The sequence below is a fragment of the Telopea speciosissima genome, chromosome 2 (assembly GCF_018873765.1).
Source record: "Telopea speciosissima isolate NSW1024214 ecotype Mountain lineage chromosome 2, Tspe_v1, whole genome shotgun sequence".
Classification (NCBI taxonomy): domain Eukaryota; kingdom Viridiplantae; phylum Streptophyta; class Magnoliopsida; order Proteales; family Proteaceae; genus Telopea; species Telopea speciosissima.
In genome coordinates, this window is record NC_057917.1 from 45,640,929 (window position 1) to 45,662,213 (window position 21,285).

The 21,285-nt window shown below is 38.8% G+C and overlaps 1 protein-coding gene across 1 annotated transcript; it reads right to left on the bottom strand.

Moving 5' to 3' along the window:
• Positions 1 to 1,404: 1,404 nt before the first annotated feature.
• Positions 1,405 to 10,671, bottom strand: LOC122649507 (binding partner of ACD11 1-like). The gene is made up of 8 exons (XM_043842689.1): positions 10,626 to 10,671; positions 10,388 to 10,491; positions 10,004 to 10,079; positions 4,307 to 4,372; positions 4,151 to 4,216; positions 3,385 to 3,725; positions 2,403 to 2,526; positions 1,405 to 1,755 (listed from the first exon to the last, which is right to left on the bottom strand). Exons 1-8 carry the CDS (start codon positions 10,629 to 10,631, stop codon positions 1,735 to 1,737), a joined length of 804 nt encoding a protein of 267 aa, XP_043698624.1. The 5' UTR covers positions 10,632 to 10,671; the 3' UTR covers positions 1,405 to 1,734.
• Positions 10,672 to 21,285: the final 10,614 nt, after the last annotated feature.

The following is a 21,285-nucleotide window of genomic DNA, read 5'->3' on the forward strand; positions in this document are numbered from 1 at the left end:
TGCTTGAAGTCTTCTCCATCGACATCAACATAGGATTGGAATTTAGGGATTATTTTTTAGGAACACTGATTCAACCCCCCCCTTTCTCAATGTCAACCTGGGATCAACATACATTTTTATCTTCAAGTGTAGCATAGTGCCTTAGTGAGCTCCAAGTGATTGAATCATCTAGTGGGACAGTGGGAGCTTCTTTTGGTTTGGGTGGATTATTATCCTATCCAATTCCGAAAGTGCGGCAGTGTGGCAATGCTAGGTGGAGATGTCGACACCTAGCAGCTACCGAACCCAACCGTCCGATCTCATTGATATGAACCGTTGGATGCAACAGCTACCAGGTGTCAACATCTACACCTAGTATTGCCGCACTGCCGCACTGCCACACTTCAAGGAATTGGAGAGGATAGTTTTTATTGGTTTGATGGCAAGCTCGATTCAAACAATAGGTTGCAGCTTTATTTGAAAACAATGGAATAGTAGAAGTGTGTGTGGATTTTGTAATAAATTATTGGGTTACATTGATTTAAATACATTAGTATAAATGGATTCTAGTATTCAATGTTGCTATTAAGATTTTGGCTTTTATATGAATTAGAATCTTGTCCATTCCAATGAAAGGTTTGTTGAGGACATCCAGTCATCATTATATTCAATGCAAAATAGACAAATCGAGTACCTAAAATCGCTTAAAAACCGAGTAACCAAAACCGTTTACTAAACGATAGTAAACGGTTTTGGTTTCAATAACGTTTGATTTTGATTTCATCTAAAAAAAACTTGCACCAAACCGAACCAATTAACACCCTTATTGAGTACGTGTTTCTAGATTACGCTGCCAAAATGGAGATTACCAGTAAGTTTGTCTATGATTGCAGCTGAATCTACTGATGAACCAAATTTGACGGTTCAATTGAGGACCAATTGTGTCCATACGATTATTCTGCTTGAAATCCTTAAACAATTTTGCTTCTCTTTGGCCTAACAATATGGGAGATACATAGATTTTCTGTTCCCATGACTGAAATTGCTGAGGTTCTTTAAGATGGTGAGTGGGAGACAAGAAGAAGAATAATCATCAAACAATACCTTCTCTGCCACAACAATAGATCATTAAAATGGTGCTTCATAGAGACTCTCTCGCTCTCTCTCTATCTAACTATCTATATGGGTGCTATGATAAAAGTGGTGAATTAACAAAGAGAACAGAGCAAGAGAGCAAATTGTATTTGTGATAATCAGATCGGGCTGCTTCAGCAAAAGCCATTTCCTAGGTGGAACCATGTCTCTCTGGTCTTAATTACTGCTGATGATCAGATATATAAAAAAAAAAAAAAAATTTGTACAAACGAAACAGAACAGTACACAATGCCAAATGAAATATGTTTTATACAAGTGTATATTTGCTTTGGTATAACACAATGCTTTTCATTACAATTTTTTTTTTTTTGGATAATCCAAACAATAAAAATGAAAACAATAGAGAACCCATTAATTTACACACTAAACAACATCCATATAAGAGGGCAAGAAACAATAAAATGAATTACTAATCTAAACCCAGAAGGTGTATAAACTACAAAACCAACACGCATAAATGGGGAATATCACAATTTTTCTTCTTTCCCAATGCACCTTGACATTTCCAAATCTATTGGTTTTGTAGATAAGGAACACAGGGTGGCAGATTGGATTCCTTATGAAACAGCCAAGAACTTTAGCCCTAACGAAACTGTTGGATTAGACAGCAATGGGAGGATCCTGTAGACAGTAAAATGTTAAGTATGAGATGATAAGAACATGGATATATCAAGAAGCTGGAGATTGAATCTTGAAAAGAGACTCATAAATGCAGGGCTGTCTTTGAAACTACATGGACTTAATATCATATCATTTTGATTTTGCCCAACATCTATACGCATAAAGGTCATCACCCAAGATGGACTCATCTTAATCAACAGTTTAAAAGACTTTCAACCCAAAAAGAAAAACAGGTGGGGGTTAAAAGAGAATAAAAATTAAAAGAAAGATCTAATTTTCCATTCAATTTCCAGAGATGAATCTGAGCTGAGCAAGTTCTGATCTGTGTGGCTTCAAAACAGTGTAAGACCTCAGATATGATGAAACATTCTTAGATTGCTGTACGAAATAGGTCAATCATTAAAGGATTATAGGTCTAATGGGTATCTGTAAATGGCACAAAGCATATGAAAGACATAAAAACACATGCACGAAAGATCCAGGCACCCACACCTGAGTAAATCAGATATGAAAATATATTCACCCAAAAAAAAAAAATCAGATATAAAATATAATGAAGTTCAATAAGCATGGGGTAGGGGGTGCTCATTTCAAAAATCAAGGTCTTAACAAAACAAAGAAATATCTACACAGTAAAGAGATCTCACCTTTGCAGTCAAGTTTGACACAGCTAACTGGAACTTTTCTCTAGTTTTTGTACCTGCTACCTGCCCAACCTCTGCCATCTTGTTGAAAGCACCATTTAACCAAGATGTTCCAGCAGTTACATATCTGTCAAGCGAAAAAGGAAAATTTATTAGCAATTCCTCCAATGCATTTATGTGGTACAAAGAACTGACTATATCCTATCAAAGTATTGCACTATAACCTCACCCCCCCCCCCTCTAAATCAAAGAGCCTGCCCCACAGTAAATAGTGTCATAAGACCCCATAGATGTGCACTATGTCCTATCAAATACCTGGACCTAAAAATTAAATCTAGAGGGATGAGTCATTTAACTCATTGCCCCTCCTAGAGGTGGCAGGAGTATCATCTTTTTAAATACAATAATAGGAACAAAATATGAATGCCAGTGCTACAATAACCTGATTATCTCAGATTGCATCCCCAAGTGGTAAAAAACCAAACAGTCTTCAAAGCTCAACTGAGAAGATCAGAAGATGCCATACCTACTGTATATGGCATATGACCGATCTAAGCCCAAAATTAACCCATTAATGAACATAACCACCCAACCAGTTGAAATTTTTATTAACCCCAAAACATACTACTGATTGACTGTCTATAAAAATGCATGGATGTTTGGATCATCTGATTTACAGGTTTCTCAGCAGTCAGCTTACTAAGGCAACACATCAAGAACCCAAGAATAATATAACTGCATGAATATGGCTTGGACTGCAACAGTACCTGCCGTATGGTCCTAACTACAGACTCTTCAAATAAGTTTGTAAGTTTGTCTTAATGAAACTTCTTTCAAGCAAAAAATGGCTAGTAATTGCCCCAGCAAACAAGATCAATTAATTACATTATCAATAATTGACAATGTAATTAATTTCTCTCCCTTTGTAGTGGACTCTAGATAAAAAGAAATTTCTTTTCAAAGCAAAAAGAAATAAAGATTATACCTGCTTTGCTTTACAAAAGATCCTGTTTCATTCAACTTTTTCTCAGCCGCCATTAATGCAGCCATTGTTTTATCCGATGCATGCAGCTTTTGATCAACAGATTTCACTTTCTCATTAACCATAGACATGCCAACAGTTAATTTCTCCTTAAGCCCAACCCTCCTATCAAACGAGATGACTTTAGCAGATGCATTAGCTGTCAACCGATGCTTCTCATCAAATGCTTTAGCCTTATTCATGGCATCTTGCCCAATGGCTGAACCCTTAGCCAACATATTAGTGACAACATCATGAGCTTTACTAACATATATCCGTCCACTATCGGGAGAGCTACTTTTGGTCTGCAAGGAGAGAAACAACAAAAATAACTCCACATGCACAAACCTTCAGAGAAAAAGTTGAGTAGACGATGATGGACTGGAAAGTCACATAACAACTGTAACCATGATGCACCTGCAGCATTAGACTCACGACCTGATGAGTCCTACTTTACCTGATAAGATGATAGTAACAACTCATTGACTTTACAGAGTGACAGCAAAATACACATATCAGATGACTAGCATTAGCAAATAGACTCAACTATTTCACCTAAGAGATCACAAGATGGGACCCATCAAACTTAGGGTATCAAATATTCAAGCAAGTACACTATGTTCAGTATAATGTCATGCAATTGCCAAGCGTTTTGGTCAACTGATAGATAAATTGATAAATGAAATAACACTGCAAGCATAGAGAAATTTATACTGGAGTTTATTGTCACCTCAGCATTCAGTCCAACATCTCCAGCAGAAGAAATAGTCACAGCATTGTCCGCAATCCTTACTTCCTGCATGAATTACAATGGAGAAAATCAGAATCAATTAATGAAGCACTTGAATATACATTCTAAGATACCAACAGTGAAGTTTACTCGCACCTCAACTTTTGGCACATAGTTTTCTACAGGAGTTATGCTCACAATTTGGTCGACTATGGTTGCTCCCTGCATGATTAAGAACAGAAAATTTAAGTATCACTGCTAGGGTCACAAATATTTGAATGGCTACCCCTCAAAGTACTCATGCAACATTAGTTGTGTTCTGAATAAACACAAAAATATTACAAACTATAACAGAGTATCGAAGAGAATCCTCGTTCCGAAGTGATTAAAAGAATGACTGAGATGACTATAAAGTCTTGTTGAAATAATGCCTTTCAATGATAACAACATAGCCTTATCCCAACTAAATGGGGTCAGCTACATGGATCCTTGCTCTCCAATCAGCTCTATTCGAAGTCGTACATGGTAGAAGGCCTAGGAATACATGTCTTTCCTCAACACCTCTCCTAGGGTTATTTTAGGCTTGCCCCTGGCTGTTTTAGATCTTTCAATCTGAATAAAGTCATTCCTCCAAACTGGAGCATCCGAAGGCCTCTGTTGAACATGGCCATGCCACCTCAAACGACTTTCTTGTAGCTTATCATGAATCGGAGCAACTCCCAACTCAGCTCTAACGTGGTCATTCCTTACTTTGTCCTTCACTCCTTCCTAGTTTTGCCACACATCCATCTCAATATCCTCATGTCCGCTACTTAGTTTATCTATATGCCACTTTTTAACTAACCATACATCATAGCCCGTAGTATGACAGTCTTATAAAATTTTCTTTTAAGCTTTAAAGGAATATGTTGATCACGCAACACTCCAGACACCCCTCTCCACTTCAACCAACCTATTTTAATTCTCTGAGCAACATCATCCTCTATATCACCTTCTTTATTTATGATTGAGCCCAAATACCTAAAATAATCACTTTGAGGAATCTCCCTCTCATCATATTCACCACCTCATTAACTGTCCTAGTGTAACTAAAGTTGCACATCATATACTCTGTCTTTGTTCTACTTATCTTAAAACTTTTTCATTCCAAGGTTGATCTTCATAGCTCAAACTTGGCTTTAATCCTTGCTTGTATCGTCCACCAACACAATTTCATCAGGAAAAAGCATACACCAAGGAACCTCATCTTAGATGTCTCTAGTTAAATCATCCATGATAAGCGCAAACAGATAAGGGCTTAGGGCTGATCCTTGATGTACCCAATTGTAATTGGGAATTCATTACCTTAACCCCCACTGTTCTTATGCTAGTTACCACATCTTCATACATATCCTTAATTATGTCCACATATTTACTTGAAACCCTTCTCCTCTCAAAAATATGCCAGATTAAATCTTTAGGGGCTTTGTCGTAGGCTTTATCTAGGTCAATAAATAACATAAGGGGATCTCCATGAGCATCGTAAGTAAATATCTTCCATCATGGATCTTCCTGGCATAAAACCAAATTGGTTCTCTGAAATATTAGTCTTTGTTCTCAAATGGGTTTTTGTAACCCTCTCCCATAACTTCATAGTATGGCTCATTAGTTTTATGCCTCTATAGTTATTGCAGCTTTGTATATTACCTTAATTTTGTAAACCAGGACCACAATGCTTCTCCTCCATTCATCTAGCATTTTCCTTGTGCTCATAATCTTATTAAACATCTTGGTTAGCCAATATAGACCACAGATTCCTAAGATCTTCCACACATCTATTGGGACCTCATCTGGGTCAGGTGCCTTGCGTACTTTCATCTTTCTTAGAGCTTCTTTCACTTTAGACACCCTGATTTTGTGTATATAGATACCATGTGGTGTCTAGATGAGTAGTGCGGTCTTCCTGGGTACTATTACTCAAAATGAATTTATTGAGTAGTTTGTAAAAATACTCTTTCCATCTCTCGTACATGTCCTCATCCCTTATTAGTACTCTACCATCTTCAATTTAATACATCATACATGGTAGAAATCTCTACTCTTTCTTTCCCTCATTCTACTTATCTCATAGATAGCTTTTTCCTCTTCCTTTGTGCTTAAGCTATAAAGGTCTTCATACTTCTTCGCCCTTGCTTTCCCTACAATCATCTTAGCTTCATTTCTAGCAAATTTATACCTTTTTCATCCTCTACATCCTTAGTCCTTCGCCATGTTTTAAAACTATCTTTCTTATTATTAATGGCTACTTCAACTTCGTCATCCCACCACCAAGTCTCCCTAGGGACATGTCGTTTTCCTTTCGATTCCCCTAAGACCTCTTTAGCAATCTTCTTAATACACGTTGACATATCATTCTACATCGCATTGGTGTTTCCCTCAAAGCCTCATTTACTTGTTTGACCACTTTATCAGTACATGAATTCAAGGAGTCTCCTTTTAGGCTCCACCATCTTATCTTAGGGAAAATATACTTCCCTATCTTATGATTCTACGTAGTGAGGCACATATCCATGAGTACCAATCTATGTTGAGTCGTTAGGCTCTCCCCAAGTATAGCCTTACAGTCCTTACAAACAATCTATCGGACCTTCTAGTTATAAAGAAATCTATTTGGCTGATATGATCCCACTTTTATAGGTGACTAAATGCTCCTCTCTTTTATCCCCTCCTCGTTCTTCTCTCCAAAACCATAACCTTCATGTGTGCCTTCATAGCCTCTACGATCTCTCCCCACATGTTTTCCCAAAATTGTAAATTACTACCTCCATCCAATACTACTTGGGGTGCGGTAATTATATTGACAACCTATTTCTTCAACACAAGCTTGATGGATATAATCCTATCTCCCAATCTTGTAACATCCACCACATCATTCTTTTGATCTTTATCCACTACTATACCCATTCCATTTCTATTACTTTGATCTCCCGTGTACCAAAGTTTACAGTCGCCTAACTCCTTAGTTTTTTTTTTTTACCTTTCCATCTAGTCTTTTGAATACAGACAGTATTGATCCTTCTCATAATTGTCAAGGCGTTGCCGCCTTGGCGTCCAAGCGGTTTTGTAGGGGTCTAGGCGATTGTCACCTTATTGCAAGTTGCCAAGGTATCGCCTTGGTGTCCAGGCGGTTTTGTAGGGGTCTAGGTGATTGTTGCCTTATTGCAAGGCGCCATATACTGGTTTTATTGGGATCGAACCCGGTTCTGACACTTATTTATGCCAAATGATGGTTTTGTAGGGGTCCAGGCGACTGTCTCCTTATTGCAAGGCGCCTTACACTGGTTTTATTAGGATCGAACCCAGTTCTGGCACTATTTATACCAAATATCATTTAAGTAGATATAAAGGCATTTACTTAAGATATTATTCATATATAAGCAAATACCCCCTTATTTGAATCCAATAAAAATAGTTGAAAAATCAAATTCCAAAAGGATAAAAGGTCAACCCCCCCCCCCACCCCCAGTTCAAGAACAAAAATTGGATTTTCGTCGATAAGTGAAATTTTCAACCTTTTAATGCTGGGTTTTTTCTCAAATCTAAAAACTCTATAAATCTTAATATGATAAAACATTGCTAAAAACCAAAAGTGCAATAAAATATTCATTTGTTTTGATATCTAAAAAAATATTTTCATTCAAAGCGGTTTTGACAGCATTCACGCATACCAAATAAGGTTTGACCGGAGCCTAACTTATTCAATATAAATCAAATTTAAGCAATTTTGGATTTGTTAGAAAGCTGGTTTTGAGCTCTACCTAATACTAAGAGTCTCATGTAAAAATAAAATCATCTGACTAGTCTAACTTCTTAGAGAACAAGAACATTTCTCTAAATTGAGAGCAATTTAATCACTTACAGATAAGATCATACTTTCTAAGAACAGTATAAACTAAATGTGAGACTAGCATAAACCAAATGTATGTTTGATTGTTTCAAACTTCAATAGCTTGCTTCTTCATTCTATTGCCTTCTAGTTCTATGTTGATTTGTGATGACTTGATGTGACTTAATGTTGATTTTTGATGACTTGATGTGACTTAATGTTGATTTTTGATGACTTGATGTGGCTTATTGTTGATTTTTGATGACTTGATGTGACTTAATGTTGATTTTTGATGACTTGATGTGGCTTATTGTTGATTTTTTATGACTTGAGGAGGCTTAATGTTGATTTTTTATGACAAGGTATATATTGCAGCATACTAAATAATGTAGAAAAGGGCTTTACCAAAAAAACAAATGTAGAAAAGGGGAAAATAAAAAATAACACTTGGGGGCACCTTGTCACCTAAATGCTTAGAAACACCTCTAGCGCCTTGGGTCGCCTTGCCGCCTTGACAACTATGATCCTTCTTCTCCTCATAGCATCTATCAATTCTAGACTCTTACCCGTTAAGGTCTTAATGTTCTAAGATGCTAATCTAATCCTATGCTTTTGGACTAGCTTCTTTACTTGCACTTGTCCTTGGTACGAGAACCCTTGTCTACTTAACACCCGCATCCGGGAGCCAACGCGACACGTAGCATACAAGGGACACCCTTGCAAAAGATTGATAGGACATAAAGTTAAAGTAATAAAGATACAATCATATGCAGGATCCAGTTTCCAAATTTCGTTTAGTACTAGAATTTTGACCCTGGTTAAAACTAAAATATACCATCAAAATATGCTAAATGGACACGAAATTTGATCCATTTAGCATGTCAACTCGAAATGGCCATTTCAGTGGTCAAATGATGGAATTTTGCCTTGAAATTTCCTGCAGTGCCTATGTAAACATCTTTACACATGTTTGAATCATTAGATTGGAAAAAAAAACCCCAAAATGGTAGTTTGGCTTTGGAACCTAGGTTATTAGTGTACGTCGCAGCCTACTGTATCATTTCCCTTCTCTAATCTATTTTACACATAATTTAGTCCAATAACATACAACGTTTAATTAAAAAAATTGAAATATGCACTAGTATGAAGAACATAAAATCGGAAAGCATTACAAAATTTCGACCATTTTGAGTGAAACTGTGACCATTTTAGTCATTTCGCTGAAATATCGACTGAAACCTTGTCAACCAATCAAATCTACCGAAATTTCAAGATATGATAGAAAATTCCTCAACAAACAGAACCGACCCTCACCCCCTTCCAACGAGTTTAATAGCAATCATGAATTCATGATAAGATAGCTACCCAACTCTCCCTCACTAATAAAGACCTCCTTTTCTTTAGTTCACTTGACAAAGTAAGTGTAGCATAAACTGATACTCTACCATAATTTTGGTTTAACTGGAAAAAAACAATGCTTAATTTCAGGATTATTGCAAACGAATCTCTAATTCTTTTAAGTTTATCATAGTATCCATCTTTTAGTCCTCTTGTATCCATATAACATTAAGATTGCGGCAGGCCATGGGGGTTTCCCACAGTTTAATGTGTTTTGGTGAATATTAAGTTAAAGAAACTTTTTATTTATTATTATTATTATATTTTTTTTGGAGGGGGGGGGGGGGGGGGGAGGGGGAAGAGGGGGTATGGGATAAAGAACTAGAGAAATGTTTGGGTAATTGATTGCTCGTTTCAAGATTTTCAGTTCATCACTTAGCGCTTCTCAACTTATACAATCCCCACACTCTGTTGAACATTTGAACCCATATTTCACAGTAACAATCCAGAGGAAAAAAACATTCGAAATAAGTGCAACCTCAGGGTTCATGTCATGAAAGAGAAAAACATGAACACCACCAATAAGTACAAAGAGGATAAACATAAATACAAATCGATTACTAAGAAAAGTAAAAGAAATGGTGAAATACAGATAATAGTAATGCGATTTCCAGAGCTTTCGATTCTTTGAAAGTGACGAATGCAGTCTTCGATTGCCCAGCACCTCTGCAAAAGAAAAACTAATCACATGTTAACAGACAGGCACAAGAAAAAAAGAACACAAAGAAGAACGGGAAATAGGAAAAGTTTTATAAAGTAATTTTTTTTTTTGGGGGGGGCGGGGGGGTTTACTGCAAGATAGTAGTTTTTCAGAAACCTGTCAAAATATAAAGAGCTCTAAATTATCAGGGGAAGGGAAAAAACTGAGAAAGATCCCAATCAAAGAAACCGAAAATAGAAAACCCCCAAAGACAAGTCGAACTGAAAGAAAACCTACACCAGTAAGGAGGGGAGGGGGGGGGGGGGGAGTATACCTTTGGATCTCAATGTGTTCGATATCTCCAGAAAAAGAGAAGAACTCCTGAATTTCTCTTTCCCCTGCTAGATCTGATACATGCCCTACTTGAACTGTTCTCGTCTGCCAAAGAAATAAACAAATTAAATAAACCCAAAAAAAAACACAAGAGATTTAACCAACTGTTACAAGATCTACACAGCCCGGCCCAAAAGAAACGAGAAGGAAAAACAAACTCTATAGAGCTTAAAACCCACCTGCATTGTTCGCTCTCTGTTCTCTCTAAGAAAATTTCAGATTCTGTGCTCTCTGTTCTCTTTCTTCTTTTGCTTTCCAGTTTTCTGTCACTTCCGTTTTTAAGGAGAAAGGAAACCTCAAAAAACCCAGACAGAAGGACGAGAGCAGGAGAATGTTATTATAATCACATAAATATCCCTGACTTTGTTTTTTTATGGTAAATAAATACCCCTGACTTTGACTTTAAATTATGGGAATTCATATATTCCTCCTTTACATTGACGGCTTTGTCTTTGACCTAAAACATTAAATGGTCGTGTTTGGCTGCTCGGAATGTCTGAATCAGAGTTATCAAACTTCATTTCTCCTTCCTGAAAGTGAGAGTCTCCCAATTTTAACCACAGGAGTTCCAAGTATTTCAACCACATGAACCTAAACAAACAGCACCTTTGGATGTTGTCGAGGGCTCTGATGGTAATTCGCAGATGTGGGGCCGGTTTTGGGATCAGAATTATGTTAGTTAAAACGTATACTTTTACCAAAAAAAAATGCGTATAATACATCAGTATTATATTTCTTGTATAATACTATAATATGTGGTTTTCTTTAATTACCAAAAAAAAAATGTGAATTTTCAAACTACACTCAAACCAGCGGCAAACAAAAAAACAAAAAAAACGTGATCAGCTAGGAAATCCCTAAGTAATACAAATGTCAGAAGGAATCGAACTGATAACTACGCTAGGAAAATGGATTAGCTGGTTAATCTATGTTTGTCCTATTGTTCAAAGTTAAACTCAAACTTCTTATCCAAAAAAAAAAAAAAAAAAAACTTAAACTCAAACTATGTTTGTTTTATATATTTTTTATTCATTTTAAGCACTTAATTTGAAAAGAGAGGGTAGTATTTACTTACCTTAAAAATGGGCATTATAGTAATTAAATAGATTTCTTCCTAACTAGAAGGTCTGATAGACTGTTCTGTTAGGAAGATAAGATTATATTAGGGGAGAGCCTAACCACACAATATAGATTAGTGGTCATGGATTTATGCTTCATTACACTTTGTTTTTTTTGGTAAACGGATTTATGCTTCATTACAACTTTGTTTTTTTGGGTAAACAGATTTATGCTTCATTACACAGAACCATAAGAAATATGGGTTTATTTACCTCACTACAAAATCATTTACTTTGGTTGCAACCTCAATTACTGCGGGTGGAACCCGCGCTACGCTAGGTGCACCGACTCCCACCCTTGGCAGACCCCAAGATAACAATGACAATCTATCCCGGATTCTTTCACTCCTCGGCTTACAGGAGGCCATGGTCACCCAACACCTGCACCCCTGTTGATAAGGGCTGTAGCATGAGGGTATGTTCATCCTAGCCACATGATCTACATGATAGTATGAGTTGAGTGGTGTCAGCCGTAACCCATTCTACAGGCTACCATACTCCCCATGTCCGAGTATGAAGTGTACTGTGCTCCCGTAGCTCATACTATGGCTCACCATACCATTCATTTCCATGTCGACTATGACATCTAATCTAGCAGTTCAATATCATGCATTTCAATATAATGCAGCATTTCAATCATAATCAATTCAATTCCACATTCATATTATAGATCTCATGACGTCATAGCAATTTAAAGAAAGAAAATGTATTTTATTGGCTTCATCATGTTCCGCAACATTACATCTACAAGAATGATTCGTATCCACTCACATTGGCTATGTTCCCCTTGCTCGAAGGATTGTCGGTCCTCAAAAGCATTTCGATTCGCGTCGTCAACAAGTTATTATAGCTTAGGGTAATTAAATCAGAATTACACATTAATGAGTATTAAATTACTTAAGGAGACCAGGGGTACCCTTGGTTTAGGTTCCAAACCAAGGCCAAACCCAAAACTGGAAAGACAGCAGCAATGGTCGATTGGTACTGGTTCATCCAATAGACTAGTAGCGATCGACTAGTAGGGCTGGCAATAGCAAGATTGAAAAGGTCATGGCTTCACACCACAGGGTCCCAGGGTGATAGGTTAGTGGTTCCTATAGGGTTTGGGTCAAGGTATCATCTCCAACTTGGGTTGGTTGTCTGAAACACTTCTCGGGAGTCAAACTGTCACCAAGGGGTAGCAACAGGGCAAAAATGGTATGGTTTCCAACCTGGTTTATACAAATGGTATCCCCCATGAACTTACAAGCCATGGGGCTGACCAGGTTTGCATTTGGTTAAGGTTTTGGTAGTGGTTGATTGGTATTGGTACTGGTCCATCCAATGGACCAGTGGCAATCGACCAGTGCATGTACAGCTCAAAAGTTTTAGAAGCCTGCACTGTTTGGGCTTTGTTCTACTGATCTATGGCTATCAAGGATGATCAAGAAGCATAGGTAGGTTTCATCTATGACAACCAACATATTTTAAAAGAAAAATCAAACATGCATGGGGGTTTGGGATCTATGGCCCACCTAGCAACATGCATGGGGTTTAAACACATGACTCTGTAGAAAACAATAAGAGAGGAGTTTGATTAACTCCAAAATAGTACTTCCATTTTTATGTGGCCATGGAACTGCCATGCAATCAAGGAAAAGCATGACCAACACCATACAACATCCGAAGCTCACCATAGATTTGACAACTGATCATCAACATGCAAGAAATAGTGGTTACAGAATACAAAATCATGGGAGAAGTTAGGTGACGGGTCTAGATGGGCAGATTCTTACATATGCATGTAAGGATCCTAGTTCCTAAGCTAGTATTTCATGAAGATTTAACTAGTAGGCATGATGGATCATGGTTTCACAACATGGATTAGAGGTTGATCATACCAAGAGCCCAAGAACAGCATAGAAATCTGAAGAACTAATTAAAGAAAGGATTACCTTAGGAACCCACAAGCTTAGATGGAAACTCAAGTTCCTTCTCCTCCTCCCTCCTCTTTCTCTTCTTCTTTCTCTTCTCTTTCTCTCCCCCTCCTCTCAACGAAAATGAATAGGGGTCTTTTAAAATGGGGGTGGGCTTTGTATAGAGGCTGACTTAGGTCATGTTTGGTTAGGGCCACATTGGCTAAAAACACATTCTAAATCCATTCTTAATGCACATGGCTTATAAGTGGGCCCCACATGGTCACATTACCGAGGCAATATTTCCACGAGATAAATTTAGGTGCGGGGAGATGATTCGGGGTGCAGGATACTGGGCCCCACACAACAAGAGTGGAAATTACTCGTGACAACAACATTGGTCGATCCAATCGACCAATGGCAATGGACCATTGGGTGAAATTCTATTGTTTTTGCATTCAAACACCACAGAGGCCTATGCCATGGTTCGGACACTTACCACACATGGTTGTTCAGCCACAAATAGTATTCAGATATTTGTAACCTCCTTTCAACTAAAGTGAGGAATTTACCTTGGGGTTGTACATCAGTTGATGCACATAATAGCTGCATGCAGGTGGTGTCTGCCTCCGGATTGGTATGTAAGATATTACCACCGAACTTCCTTCCTCCCGAATGAATACCCGGTCAATGCACCATAGGTTTCTAGTGGACATGACCTTGGATTCTCTGGGTTCCGAACTTAACATTCGGAGTTTGGGTTAGGATTTAAGTACAGATATAACATCCATGGCCTTCATTCTCCTTTCATCCAAAAGATTGAGCTCATCATATCTGGTTTGTACCCATTCTCCTTCGGGTAATATGTTATGGAGGAGGGCCCTGAGGGATGGTACTTGCAACTCAAGGGGTAATATAGCCTCTACCTATAAACTAGAGAGTACAGAGTTGCCCCTATCGATGCATAGATTGATGTGTGATATGCCCATAATGCATATTAGAGCTTATCAACTGAATCTCTATGAGTATTTGCCATCTTCTGTAATATCACCTTTATGTTCTTATTGGTTGTTTTGACTGCCCCATTGGTTTGCGGCCTATAGGTGGTGGACCTATGCCTTTTGATGCTTAATTTAGTCAAACCTCATCGGCCTTATCCAAAAATGCGTGCCTTGATCTGATATGAGATCCTGAGGTACTTCATATCAGCAAATGATATTCTCATTGATAAATTTGGCTACCTTGGCAGCTGTCAGAACGATGTAAGACTGTGCTTCCACCCACTTGTGAAGTAATCAATAGCCACTAGGATAAACTGATGTCCATTAGATGTCTTGGGAGTAACTTTTCTTATAACATCAATACCCCTAGTAGAGAAAGGCCAAGGAGCACTCAATAAATAAAGCTCTGTTGGCGGGATATGGATTATGTTGGCAAATATATGGCACTTGTGGCACTTTTTGACAAAAGTTGCACAATCTGCCTCAATGGTAGCCCAATAATATCCTAGCCTCCATACCGTCTTAGCGAGCATTCTCGCATTCATATGAGGTCCGCATATTCCTTGGTAAACTTCTTCGATAACTGCCCTAGCATGATCTTCATCCACACACAACAATTGTATATCGTCATAAGATCTTTTGTATAGTAGTCCATCTTGGAGGATAAACTGCACAACATATTTCCTTAGAAACTTTTTTTCCCCTGGGGTAGCATCAGCTGGATATTTTCCCTCTTGATGAAGTAGACGATGTGAGAGAACCAAGGCCTCCCATCTACTGTCAGGACATTCACTGGGCCATTTTACGCTGGGCGTGTCTTCTTTCTTCTAAGAATGGGTGGACCTAAGCATCAGGATCGCATTCTACCATTGAAGCCAAGATAGCAAGAGCATTAGCAAACCAATATTATCCCTGGGAAGATAATCGAAGGAAATTTCTATGAAATGCTTGATCATTCCTTCCAAATGTTATTGGCATGGCTTCAACTTATCATCCCTCGTCTTCCATTCCCTTGAGTTTGGCATATCCCAATCGATGAATCTCGTATACTTTTATCTCTTGGATTCCGATGGTCAAGGCCATCTCCAAGCCAATCACATAGGCTTCATATTGAATAATATTGTTGGTGCAAGGGAAATCCAACCAGAATGCTAAAGGTAAATAGAGATCAGCAGGAGTTATTAGCAACACTCCAGCCCCATAACCTTTCTGATTGGCGACACCATCAAAGTATAACTGCCATAGATCTTTTCAATTATCTCCTTCAACCAAGGCCAATTTTTCATCAGGGAAGGAATCTACCAAGGGTTGTGCATCATCTTCTACCAGGTGTGCCACAAATTGATCAAAGATTGCGTGTCCTTTAATGGACTTTTGGTTGACATAAGTGATGCCAAACTAGGAGAGCAATAATGGCCATCTATCCATTCTTCCTGGTAATGCTAGTTTTTTAAATAGGTATTTTATAGAATCCATCTTAGAAATCCATCTGCTATTTCCTAGCGGAGTATTACATGTCTCATACTCCAATAACTTCTTGCTTAGGTAATAGATAGAATGTTATTCACCCTCCTTATCTTGTTGAGCCACCATTGACCCCATGGATATTTCTTCCACAAAGAGGTATAGCAGTATTGGTTCTCTTAGGACCGAAGGAACGAGAATAGGTGGACTTATCAGATATTATTTAATTCTTTCAAATGCCTTTTGACAAAGGGGATTCCACTATTTTGATTGGTCCTTTTTTAACAGCTTGAATATGGGTTCACACATAGTGGTTAGCCGTGCTATGAACTGATTGATAAATTCGACAAAGAAACCCTAATTTCTTTTTCAATTTTTTGTGTTGGCATTTCCATTATTGCTTTTATTTTGTTCGGTCTGCCTCTATTCCACAATCTAAGGAGTTTTCCTATTGTTGCCCTGAATACACACTTCTAGGGATTGAGTCTCAGCTTATATTCCTTGATTCTATAGAAGAACTTCTTCAATGCTGTAAAGTTTACTTGTCGGTCGACTGATTTGACAATCATGTCATCGACATAGACTTCCACCTGCTTGTATATCATGTTAGTTAAGATGTTAATGGCTTCTCTCTAGTAAGTTGTACCAGGATTCTTTATCCCAAAACGCATTAGCTTATAACAATATGTTCCCCAGGGTTTTATGAAGGCTGTCTTTTCCATATCCTTAATTGGGGCATACGTTGATTTGATTGTATCTGAAGAATCCATCCATGAATGACAAAAGGGAATGTTTTATCGTATTGTCAACCAATATGTCAATGTGAGGCAATGGAAAATCATCCTTGGGGTTGATCTTATTGATTTCGTGAAAATCCACACACATCCTCACCCTTCAAGGTGTGCCCTCTTATAAGAATGTCTGAGTTATTCTGTGCAAACTAGAATCGAATTGGGGTAAGGTTAAATATAGATGAATGTACGTTGGGGAATCCTGGAAGAGCAAGTGCAGGTGGGATCTCCAGAGATAATTCGGCAGGGTTGACATCTTCATATACGGTTGGATATATGTCCATCAAACCCAGAATCTCGCATGTGCTACTGCCAGTTGTTTAAGAATCTGGTAAGAATCTCATATGTGCTACAGTAAGTTTTTCCATGGGTTTTCACCCAAAACGGTTCTAGGCTAGGGATAGGACTGGACATCCCGTTCATATGGTCGTCACATTGTATGTTACCAGAAATGAGTTTTCGGTGCATAAATGTGGGTACACATACTATGTGTGTATAGAAAAGAATCTGGAAAGAATCTCGCATGTGCTACTGCCAGTTATTTGAGAACGGATTCGTACTTGTCCATTGACTTTTGACTTGAGAGATCCTATTCGTTGCAACGTTGAGTCATTTGTTTTGGTAAGCCAATGTTTGACATCCCAAGAACTATATATCGGCGCACTGGACACGTGATCACACATTGTTAATGAAAGAAATACTCGACATGAAATCCACTATCGTTAATTCGAGAATATCAAGGAGAGAGAAAGTCTATGATAGTTCGGATATAAATCTGGTACCAATGCCATTTTTGTAAATTGTTTACAAAATTTTTTGTAATATGAAAATAATTATTTATGCATTTAATTTTATTTGAAATATTTTTCGTGCATCCGGTCACAATCACAAAATCTCTGAAATGGACTTGTACAATGAGTTGGGGGTTGGTAGTATTTAATTACATGCCCTACAGCTCATTATGTGATATTAGATTAGTGGAAGATCTTATATGCAAATTAAAGAGTTTATTGTGCATGACAATATTTGAGAATATTAAATTGGTTAATTAACTATTTTTTTATGGCAATAAAAAAAATATAATTAGATTACATGGTTGGCCATAATTAAAGAGATAACAATCCCTTTTAAATTCTACCTCTTCCCATTATGGATGCAAAAGTGTTACACAAAATTAGAAAGTGGAGAGTTTCACCAATTTAGCAACACTTTGGTTTTTGGAAACCATACTTGAGAAAGAGAAAAATTGGCAAGTATGAATTTAGGAAAGTAAACTTGGCCAAGCAAGGATCTCTCATGAGATCAAAAACATAAAAGAGGAGAGGGAGAGAGCACTCCACGGTTTTGGAGTCTCTCCTCTGTCTCACTCAAGTTTTCTCTTCTTCTCTCCTCTTCTCTTGAGTTGTGAGTGTGTGTGAGGGTTTTGAGAAACCCAAGAAATTGGTGAGTAGTGCTCTACTTTGTTTTGCGGACAATTGACGATGAAAAAGCGTTGATCAAGTCAATCCACCTCTTGCTTCAACGTGGAAGAATTTTTATCTAGAGGAGGAGCTTCAATTGTGGCTCTAAGGTAACCGAACTTTTCACGTGTTTTTTTTTGTTCACTGTGGTTTTCTGAATATGAATGCAAAAGCGATGTTCTTCGATCTGTTTTCGCTGCGCCATTGGTTTTAGACCGACATATACTATCTTCGTTGGTGTTAAATCAAATTATGAATATGTTTGTTATTTGAATTTGGAACGTAAGAAGAGAATGTAAGAAGATCTGTTTCTTGCTTATGGCCACCGGCGGCCAAACACCAGTGGACCAAGGAGGCACTACTATGCCTCCTAACCACTATGTTGATGGAAACTCGCAATGGTCTGATCAGAACTGTTCTTGGGCGAGTCTTTTCCCAAGGAGCCATGCCCGTAATAGCAAGGATGCAATTCCTTTCTTTGAGCCTGAAGTTGTAGATGGTAAGAAAGTGGCGTGCTGCTATAATGAAGACCTGGCAGATGAGAAGGATTTGTGGGAAACGGCCTTGGTTGGTTATGTTTTTGGCACAAGGCCCTCCTTTTCCACCATGAAACGATATGTTAAGGAGAAATGGGCACACGTGGGTGCAGTGGAAGTGTATGGTTTTGAGAGTGGCATCTTTGTTTTTTATTTTCAGGCGTTAGAGCTCAGTTGATAAATACTTAACGAAGGGCCCTAGTCTTTGGGGGCACGCCCGTTAATCCTAAGACCCTGGTCTCCTGACGTCTCCTTGACGAAGAAAGAGGAATATTAACTGCCTCTATAGATCCGGTTATACGGTCTTAACCTACACTTTTGGGGTTCATGATGTTTGGGGAGGATTACAAGTGTATTGGGAACTCCTCTATGCATGGATCGTCGGACATCACAGTAGGAGAGGCTATCATTCGCAAGGTTCTATTTCGTGATCAAGGCGAAGGATGGGCTTCCAATGAGTATTCCAATTCTTCTCAATGATGGGCCAGTGATTGAACAACCCATTGAGTATGACTGGGCACCCCCTTAGTGTAGTTATTGTTATGTTTTTGGTCATAATGACCAATCATGTCCGGTGCAATCTAAGGCACAAGCACCTAGTGCAGCTAATGGCCAATCTTCTGAGTCTCCGATGGAGGGGATTGAGTGGCAACCCAGGCCGCATCGTCGGAATAAGGGGAAGCATCCATTGCCACAAGACATTCACAACCAACCTCAGTCGGATTTTTCTGTGCCGCCAAACAAGGCTATGTCGTCTCCCCCACGTCCTACCGTTGATGTTGCAAAAGTTGCAGGTCGTAGTAATGGTTCAAATCCAAAGGACCGTCAGACAGTCACGGGCGTTAGGGGCATAACTGTTAATGCTAAAAGGAAGGTATGCGTGACCACGTACCTGGGGCTTCTCCCATATCTCCAGGGCATGTTTTAGCTGCTCCTACAAAGGAGGATCTACGTGTACAATCCAAGCCATCTTTTCAGGAACCATCTATACAAGCCACGATAAATACAGTTATTCCATCCACATCCGCTACTAAGTCTCCACTTCTGTCTCCATTTCCATTCCATCCACGTCTTCTTCCCCCCACTTCCATTCTCACCACACCACCCACCATTGCTACCCCACTCCCACCCATCTCTTTTACCATCCCTCTCACGTCTTTTGGCCTAGTAAATGCTAACTCAGCTACGCCTCTTCCAGGTGTTATTGATGGGGCCCACCGAAGTGTGAAATAAACTCCTCAAAACACTTATGTTCGCGCCATCAAGGTCATTTGACGATGGATCGAGATTCCATAGAACCAATGGAAATAGATTTACACCCCTATAAGGTTGTGAATCAGTGGATCCAAACAACGAAGATGATGATGACACTGTGCGGACAACATATGTTCGAGACCGTAGCCCAGGGAGGGGTTCCTCTGTGTATAGCCCCAATTCTAAAGGTTGTCAATGATCAAGTTCGGGGCCTGGAACACCAAATGTCTAAAAGACCCTGGAAAACGTTGTGTCATCTTGGATTGGGCAGCATCTAATCAACTTGTTTTCTTTGGACTCATTGAGACTCGAGTGAAGCCAAGGAATTTTGATAATACTATATGCACATTTAGTGTTCGTTGGCACTGTATATCCAATTATGAAGCCTCCTCTGTTGGCCAAATTTGGTTACTATAGGACAGAGACCTCATTGACATTCTTCCATTACAATCCACCTCTCAATTGATATATTCAAAAGTCACTATTATGTCCACTAACTAGGTCTTCCTTGTCTCAATGATTTATGGAGAGAACGTGAGGTTTTGTGGTCCTCTTTAAAACAACATAGTACTTCATGTACACTTCCCTAGGTTATCTTAAGGGAATTCAATTCCATTTGTATGCCAGACAAGAAGATGGCGGTAGACCAGTGATTCTTCGCATAACATAGCCATTCACTGATTGTATGAGGGATGTTGGCTTGACGAACCTCCAGTGGTCAAGGTGTTATTATACTTGGTTAATCAAGGTTGGGGTGGGGGGTTTGTATCTCTTCAAAGCTCGATCATGTTTTAACCAATTTTAGCTGGTTGGAATCCTTCCCTGCCTCTCATGCCCTTTTCCAGAACCTGGGGTGTCCGATCTTAGTCCCATGATTGTTTCCCTTGGGTTGCCACCGACGCGATGAGGGAAGCAATTTTACTTCTACAACCATGGGGCGGATCACGATGGGTTTCTCTCGCTAGTGCGCGACGTTTGGAGGCAGGAGTTTTCAGGCTCACCCATGGCTGTCCTCTTAGGTAATTTAAAAGCCTTGAGAGCCATGCTGAAAGGGTGGAGTAGAACAGTCTTTCAAAACCTGGATGATTAGATTAATAAGTCTCGGTTAGAGGTTAATCAACTTCAGGATGAGCTTCTTTTGGACTAGACAGATAATCTTATACAATGGGAGAGAAGTGTTGTTAATCACCTACAACACCTCTTATCTATTAAGGAATCTGAAATGTGTCAAAGGGCTAGTGTTTGCTAGATGCAGCTTGGGGAAAGCAACTTTGAATATTTTCACCGCCCACTCAAGACCAGGCGTGCTCACAACCGAAT

What these genes read in the sequence shown, in the direction of transcription:
- LOC122649507 (XM_043842689.1), bottom strand. An exon ending in GAACACATTGAGATCCAAAG is followed by an intron (nt 10,080 to 10,387) that starts GTATACTCCCCC and finishes TTTCTTTTGCAG; the next exon opens with AGGTGCTGGGCAATCGAAGA. An exon ending in AAATCGCATTACTATTATCT is followed by an intron (nt 4,373 to 10,003) that starts GTATTTCACCAT and finishes TTAATCATGCAG; the next exon opens with GGAGCAACCATAGTCGACCA.